Source organism: Pseudochaenichthys georgianus, chromosome 16 (assembly GCF_902827115.2).
Source record: "Pseudochaenichthys georgianus chromosome 16, fPseGeo1.2, whole genome shotgun sequence".
NCBI classification, from domain to species: Eukaryota; Metazoa; Chordata; class Actinopteri; order Perciformes; family Channichthyidae; genus Pseudochaenichthys; species Pseudochaenichthys georgianus.
In genome coordinates this window covers 43,573,515-43,581,799 of record NC_047518.2, presented here as the reverse complement: position 1 = coordinate 43,581,799, position 8,285 = coordinate 43,573,515, and the positions used below count along the sequence as shown (strand labels likewise).

The 8,285-nt window shown below is 40.4% G+C and overlaps 1 protein-coding gene across 1 annotated transcript in view; it reads left to right on the top strand.

The window, feature by feature from the left end:
* Positions 1 to 559: 559 nt before the first annotated feature.
* Positions 560 to 8,285, top strand: part of LOC117460976 (cathepsin S-like) — a 28,447-nt gene continuing 20,721 nt past the window's right edge. The window contains exons 1-4 of the mRNA XM_034102638.2: positions 560 to 667; positions 4,072 to 4,196; positions 4,302 to 4,424; positions 7,349 to 7,501. Coding sequence (XP_033958529.1) covers positions 649 to 667; positions 4,072 to 4,196; positions 4,302 to 4,424; positions 7,349 to 7,501 — 420 coding nt within the window. The 5' untranslated portion in view covers positions 560 to 648. The remainder of the gene's footprint in view (positions 668 to 4,071; positions 4,197 to 4,301; positions 4,425 to 7,348; positions 7,502 to 8,285) is intronic.

Below are 8,285 nucleotides of genomic sequence, written 5' to 3'. Positions count from 1 at the left end.
TGGAGGAGGGGCTCTATAAGGAAGTGGCAGATTTTCTCCGGTTGTGTACTATTTTCAAATTCTAGCGATCTCGAGCCGGTTTCTCAAACTTACCTACCCCACCTTTAATGTGTTTGGACACAACATGAAATAACCCTCTCTTCTAGTCTCTACTCTCTGGCTGTGGCTTCAAAGCTTTAAAAATAGACCATTAAATCGCCTTTTCTTCACATTTAGTTTCTCTTCTATTCACTGCTCTCTCAGTTCTTTGGATTTTGAGAAACATTTGTTCTCCAACAACTTTGTATTGAGAGGTGTAATTCACATCACCGCCACCAGAGGCTGCTAATGAGACTTTTTATTAAACGTACTTTTTGTACACATGTTTAATGTATTTAGACGCTGAATAAAAACAAACCATCTCTTCTCGTCTCTTGTCGAGGCTTTCAGGTCAAACTACATAAATAAATCACATGTTCGTTGTTGTTTCTTCGTACTTTTAGTTTATCTTGTATTATTCTATCTCTGCTCAGTCTCAGGTGATTAACTCACACATGTGGCATTGCAGCTTTCTGTTTCTAAAGAGGAAGAAGAGCGACTCGTCATGTGACATTTTCTTCATAACTAACAAACCATGAAAACCTGTCCGTGTTCAGCAGAGAAGCAGCGATGAGACACACTGATCAAGGCGAGTTTTACACTTCTCATCATTTAATTTAAGCTTTTATCAAAACATAATGCGTTTTATATGAATGAAAATTATATCAAAACCCTCAGTTGGCTTTGCTTCTACTTTCGTTTCTATGTTTGTGAGGAGTTTCTTTGCTGCAGGTGAGGTTATCAAAGTGACGATGAATAACAAACCATTAGTTAAATATCTGGACTTTGTAGCTCAGGTTGTTCTATAGTATTTGAAAACTATAAATGGATGTACTTTTTGCTGCAGTTTCCCCTTTAAAACATGAATTATGTATTTTTGTAATTTTGGAAGTAATATAAGACAAAAGAGACCATTCAACGAAACCTTCTTTGGATAACTTGGATACACTGAAAACTCACATATAACAATTGTATCAATCACCTGCATGAATAACAAATTAAAGACCTCGAGAGCATCTGGATCGACTTTCTCAAAAACATATCTTTTGAACATCCTGTATAAATGACTCTTCACGGAAATATTTCATCGATCTCCTCACAATTACTTTTGGTCCAGCTTTTGGCACCTTTGTCCTTCTCACGATAATTATTAAGTTATGATCAGAACACCCAACTGGAATTGATATTGCCTGAGAACTTACATGGCTAAAATTAGTAAATATATGATCAATACAAGTTGCACTTTTTGACCCATCTTTCTTTATGCATATCCTGTAGGTTTAGTCACCATTTGTACCAAGTTCCATGTATTCATTATTGTCTGCAGCTTGTTTTAAGGGCACAGTGCAACATATTCCAGTCAATATTTAAATCTCCGATAAAATAAATTACTCCGTCAAGATCACAAACTTTGTCTAACATTTCTCATCATTTGTCTATTTGTTCAATTTGCTTGAACGTCTACAGTTCAGATTAAAGTGAACGATCACAAATATTTAAGGGGTAGATTAAAAGTTAGATAACGTTTTGCTTTTGTAACTATTAGTTGTTAAGTGCGTCAGTCAGGTATCAGGTGACACTTGCTGTCAAGAATAGATTGTTATCCTCTACTTATTTTAAAGTGGTCATCACTCTCCATAAATCAGATGAAAAGAACCAATACTGAACACCATGACCGGTTGAAACAAATTAAAATGTTGAATTATATTAAGTGCTTTTTAGTTCCTTTTTAAATTGCTGAATCATCGCTCTCGCTGCACACACTTCCCGTCATCCAACATTCTCTACATGGTTTTGATTAAACAACAACTGATGACGATGCGTTTGAAAACATATCTTGCTTGTTTATTAGTTCCCGTTTAGTTCAATAGCTTTACATTAAGATAAGTAATACATAGACTTCGGCTGACCTGCAGAAACATCTTCAGCACAAACACGTCGGATACATTTAAGCAGAAGTTACATATGTGTTATTAGTCTGTGTGCATTATCAGATTGTCTTAAGCCTCCTGATACCACATCAGCATTATCACAGCCACAGATGTATTGGTGAAGAAGCTGAACATCATGAGCTTCACACTTTGATGTTTTCTTAGATTGTATAATAAACTTAAGCATAAGGTAGAACAATAAGCTAGTTACCAACTTAATCAGATTTATCATTTATAGTGTTTAAGTTAACACACAAAACATACGTTTAAAACAAGTAATATTTATTGGTTAATTGCTGAAAAGTGCCAGATTTAAAAAGCCAAAATGCTATATACAGTTCCTGGATATGTGTTACAGAGAGTCACACACGAATAAGCATAAAATAGACACAATTAACACTTAAACTAGTTGTATTCAAAGCGTTGGACAGGTAAGAATTTTAAGTCTGACCTTAAAATGACATACACTTATTCGTGAAAGGCAAGGCAAGTTTATTCATATAGCACTTTTCAACACAAGGCAATTCAAAGTGCTTTACGAAAATGAAAGACATTAAGAAAAAGGCATTTAAAATCAGTCGTTAAAAAGAAAAGCTAATAAAATAAACATTAAAAGAAAAAGTACATGGATAAAAGTTACAGTGCAGTTTAAGATGTGAATAGTTCAATTAAAAGCAGCGACAAAAAGAAAAGTCTTCAGCCTGGATTTAAAAGTAGTCAGAGTTGCAGCGGACCTGCAGGTTTCTGGGAGTTTGCTCCAGATATTTGGAGCATAATAACTGAACGCTGCTTCTCCATGTTCAGTTCTGACTCTGGGGACAGAAAGCTGACCAGTCCCTGAAGACCTGAGAGATCTGGATGGTTCATAATTTAGCAGGAGGTCAGAAATGTATTTTGGGCCTAAACCATTCAGTGCTTTATAAACCAGCAGCAGTATTTAGAAATCTATTCTTTGACACACAGGAAGCCAGTGTAAAGACTTCAGAACAGGAGTGATGTGATCCACTCTCTTAGTGTCAGTGAGGACTCGAGCAGCGGCGTTCTGAATCAGCTGCAGCTTTCTAATAGATTTTTTAGTGAGACCTGTGAAGACACCATTGCAGTAGTCCAGTCTACTGAAGATAAAAGCATGGACATGTTTTTCCAAATCCTGCTGTGACATTAGTCTTTTAATCCTAGATATATTCTTTAGGTGATAGTAGGCTGATTTAGTAACTGTTTTAATGTGACTGTTGAAACTCAGGTCAGAGTCCATGACTACACCTAGATTCCTGGCTTTATCTGTTGGTTTGAACATTGCACACTGAAGCTCAGCGCTAACTTTTAAACGTTCTGCCTTGGCTCCAAAGACCATTACCTCAGTTTTATCTTTGTTTAATTGGAGAAAGTTCTGACACATCCAGTCATTGATTTGTTCAGTGCACTTACTCAGTGTTTGAATTGGAGCATAGTCTCCTGGTGAGATTGTGAAAGGTACAGGTGATGTGTCAAGACCTGGAATAAACAAATAACATTTTAAAAACTACGTAATTTCACAAACTTTGTTGTAGCTTTTGACTTTTGGATTGACATTAAGGCATGAGACATTTAAAAGCAGAAATAAGCCAATAAAACGTGTTTTAATAGAATATGAAAGGTATAAAATACAAAGATAAAATGTACAGGGCAGTGTACATTTTGAATAGTTGTTTAAATAAAAAATGGAATGTCCTGTTATTGTGCTTGACTTACTTCTACGTTGGTTACTTATTTAATTGAATTAAAAGTGTGTTGGCCTATTTTGTTCAATATTTTAACTGTTGTCTTTCATTTGCACTTTCTGCTACTGCTCTATTTATATCGTTGTGTTTCCCCGCTGCGAGAAGAATAACTGAGAAACACGAGGATCCTCTGCGTGTGGTTGTTTTGAAGCGAACACCGCGCGCCTGTTTGTGACTCAAAGCTTTGTTTTCTCTGCAAGAAAAGGTCACACGGCATCCTGACTGTGTGTGTGTGTGTGTGTGTGTGTGTGTGTGTGTGTGTGTGTGTGTGTGTGTGTGTGTGTGTGTGTGTGTGTGTGCAGGTATGATGTTGGGGAGCCTTCTGCTCGTCTCCCTGTGTGTCGGCGCGGCGGCCATGTTTGAAAGCCAGCTGGACGGCCACTGGGAGCTGTGGAAGAAGACGCACGAGAAGAAGTACAGCAATGAGGTAATGTAAAAAGAAAAACGGGATGTAAATGTATTTGTAGGCGCAAAATCCATAATGTAGCAGTCTTTGACCTTACGCTCTCTTACTGTATATCTTTGTTTTGAGGTGGAGGATATGCACCGCCGGGAATTGTGGGAGAAAAACTTGATGCTCATTAGCATACACAACCTGGAGGCCTCCATGGGGCTGCACACCTACGATCTGAGCATGAACCACATGGGAGACTTGGTGAGAAACTACAGCGTGTATAATGAAGGGGAAACGTTTAGGGAACTGTTCATTCATCTAACAACAGTTTTTATAATGGTTATAGGTCAGAAATGATTGGTTTTGAACTTTGATTCTCAACAGTTATTCATTATAATAATGTTATATATTACTTTTTAAAATATGTTGGATGAATATGCATATATATGCACTGGATCTCAAAAGAAGGCCGTATGTATGTTGCAATAATTCTATCAATGGAAATGGGAACGAAAGCATCAAATTAGGGCGTAAGGAGTTGGGAAAAACTAGAACTGCTACCTCCGCAAGCCCGACTCGGATAAGCGGGATGTTACGTTGGCCGACCGGTGCAAACACGCGACAACGTCCCAAAACACTTCTATTAGGAGTCGGAGAAGATATTTCTTCATTTGCACGTCTTTTGGAACAATCAATCAATCAATGTTTATTTATACAGCCCAATATCACACAGTGGACTTCACAGTGTGTACAGAATATCAGTATGACAATACGACACCCTCTGTCCTTAGACCCTCTGTCCTTAGACCCTCTGTCCTTAGACCCTCTGTCCTTAGAGCCTCACATCGTACAAGGAAACACTTCCAGAGAAAACCCACAGTTTAAAGGGGAACATGGGAGAAACCTCAGGGAGAGCTACAGAGGAGGGATCCCTCTCCCAGGACGGACAGACGTGCAATAGATGCCGTGTGTAAATTGAAAAGATAATACATTTGCAACATAGGTAGTCCAGATGTTTGGAAATGCATGTGTGTATAATAGGAAGATGAATCCAGGAGGATGTCAGCAATCCTGTGGGAGCCATCAGGGAAGTATGATGAGAGTCAGGCAGGACCGCAGCAACAGGATCATCCATGACTCAGGATCCCGGCGTATAGAGACACCAACAAGAGAGACTTGTGGGGAAGCTGGGTTAATGGGAACATGAGAGGACACAGGTACAGACAGAGAGAAGGAAGAAGTAAGATGTCCCCCGACAAACTAAGCCTCTATCAGCAAAACTAGGGGCTGAATCTAATCAGCTCTAACTATAAGCTTTATCAAAAAGGAAGGTCTGAAGCGCACTCTTAAAAGCGGATAGGGTGTCTGCCGCCCGAACACAAACTGGAAGCTGATTCCACAAATGTGGAGCTTGATAAGAAAAGGCTCTGGATCCCACTGTACTTTTAAAAACTCATTGTGCCTGTTGACAAAAGTTTCTCACTTATTTGACACTTTGTTATTCTAACAATATCGATCATCGCTGCTTTAACTAATCATTTCAGCTGAAGCCCCGTGAAAGTTCCTGTAATCAGGAAACAAGGCAGAATGTACGTTTGTATATTTGGACGCTGAGCATTAGGCTTCGTCTTTTCCCCCTGTGGCCCGTCCTCTGGTCCAACTCCGTGTGGAACTCAGCGTGTTCTCGGCTCAAGCCTTTGAGGCTGGAGTAATGAGATGCTTTCTGCTCTCAGCTCGACCACTGATCCACGGCTCCGGCAGGATGCATCCAGCACTTACTGTATGTGGAGAATAGCCTGCAGTATGTTCTGGGTGCATAATGAGTGTTAAAGAAACCGCGCTGCAGACTGGAACATTAACTACGTGGTGTTGGTTTGCGTCCTTTAACCTGCCTCGCCTCAATCTGTGTCCGAGGGTCTTTGGAGATGTTCCAGCTGAAGGGGAGGAATTGACGGCAAAAAGTACCATAGCTGATTCCTGAGAACTCTCACACACACTCACACAGTGAACACGTTACTCCATGCTTTACAATGTAGACGCTTTTGGGTTTGTATTCCAGACCCCACATTAATCTTCTAACTTTCCAAACCTTTGTTGAAATGTTTTCCAAAGAACACAGGAAACCCGGAGAGCAAGATTATTCATTTTTACATTACAGTTTCATAGATTGTAACTCTAAAGCAGGGCTGTCAAACTCAAACACACAGAGGGCCAACATAAAAAATGGGTACTAGCCGAGGGCCGGACTGGTTCGATGCTTATTGCAGAACTTATTGAAATGAACTTATTGCACATATTAAACCTGGAACTAACAAAGCTTCAATTATTGCCTATAAAAACAACATTAAACATTAAATAATCCGTTGCAGTCATTTCTTACGGCTCTATCTGCAGAGTCATTTCTTATGAGTACATTTCTCCACAGGCCAACAACAGCTTCAACAAAACTATTCCCCTCAGAGAGAAACCAAACATGCCCTGTTGTCGTGAGAGAGAAAGTGCAGAAGGAAGCATCCATGTAAAGTCAGTGTGCTGATCTGAGATGCTAGCTCAGATACTTGGCGTCTCATCTTGGGAGCAAGGTCCTCAATGTTTGGGCTCAGGCTCTGAGCGGAGGAGACCCTCAGGATGGAGGGAAGGTGTGCGTGCAATATACCGGCGGGCCAGATCTAATAGGAATTAGAAATGATCCTGCGGGCCGAAATTAAATCCACCACGGGCCTGATTTGGCCCCCGGGCCTTGGGTTTGACACATGTGCTCTAAACTAAATCATGGTTTAGTAAGTGTAGTGAGGTACAGCTTTAATAAAACAAACATGAAACACACTTTTATCCTGAATGTTCTGTCAATTATAAACCTTTACCTTAGTATCAAAGATCCTTGTGAAATATGTTTGTATTCATGTATGTACAGTATGTAAATGTGTCTGAAACAACACCCTGACAACTAATTATATTTAAAACAAGTCAATAAAATAATGCCACATACTAGACGTTCACAATTCAGAAAATGCTAATACATCTTTGTAATAATTGGGCAGTGATGAGGATAAACATATTTCTTATTGACTATTTCTACTTTCTACTTGCATCCCAACACAGAGCCAGCACAGGCGAAGGTCACACGTGTAGTGTGTGATACTGGGCTATATTAATATAATTGTATTCGTTGTTCTTCCTGACAGACAGCGGAGGAGATCCTGCAGTCGTACGCCGTGCTCACTCCTCCCAACGACATCCAGAGGGCACCGTCAGCCTTCAGAGGGGCTTCGGGCGCGAGAGCCCCCGACACCATGGACTGGAGAGACAAGGGCTGTGTGACCAGGGTCAAGGCGCAGGTGAGGGGGACCTCCAGTGGAGTCAAGGCTTTTATTCTCATCGGTACATAGCTCGACATACAACCAGGGTCCCCCATAGTGATGCATTCTAGTCAGGGGTGTAAAGTAACTAAGCAGACTTACTCAAGTAGTGTTCAATTTTAAAGGACTCTCACTTTAGTTTTTCAATGTAATGCTGTTGCGCACAACCCGACAGTAGTTTCCTGTACATCACGAGTGTCCATCTTGGATGTATTTCTATCAAGATTCAAGATTCAAGGCTTACATAGCTACAGTGTAGATATATCAATGAAACTCTTAGGCTCCTGCAACACAATAAAACAGATAAAATAGTGCAAGTAAATACAAATAAAATAGAAATAGTGTAAGAAGAAGATATTTGCGGTGTTTAAGAGGTTTAAAAACTCACTTTCCTTGTTTGTCTATTATATCTAACATGTTGCACCTAGTTAGGATGCCACCTGGGCGCCTCCCTAGGGAGGTGTTCCAGGCACGTCCAGCTGGGAAGAGACCAAGGGGTAGACCTAGGACCAGGTGGAGGGATTATATCTCTTCGCTGGCCTGGGAGCGCCTTGGGACCCCCAGTCAGAGCTGGTTGATGAGGGGAAAGGAACGTTTGGGGCTCTCTGCTGGAACTGCTACCCCCGAGACCACCACGGATAAGCGGGAGATAGATGGATGGATGGATTAATGGATGGATGGATGGATTAATGGATGGATGGATGGATTAATGGGTGGATTAATGGATGGATATGGATGGATGGATTAATGGATGGATATGGAT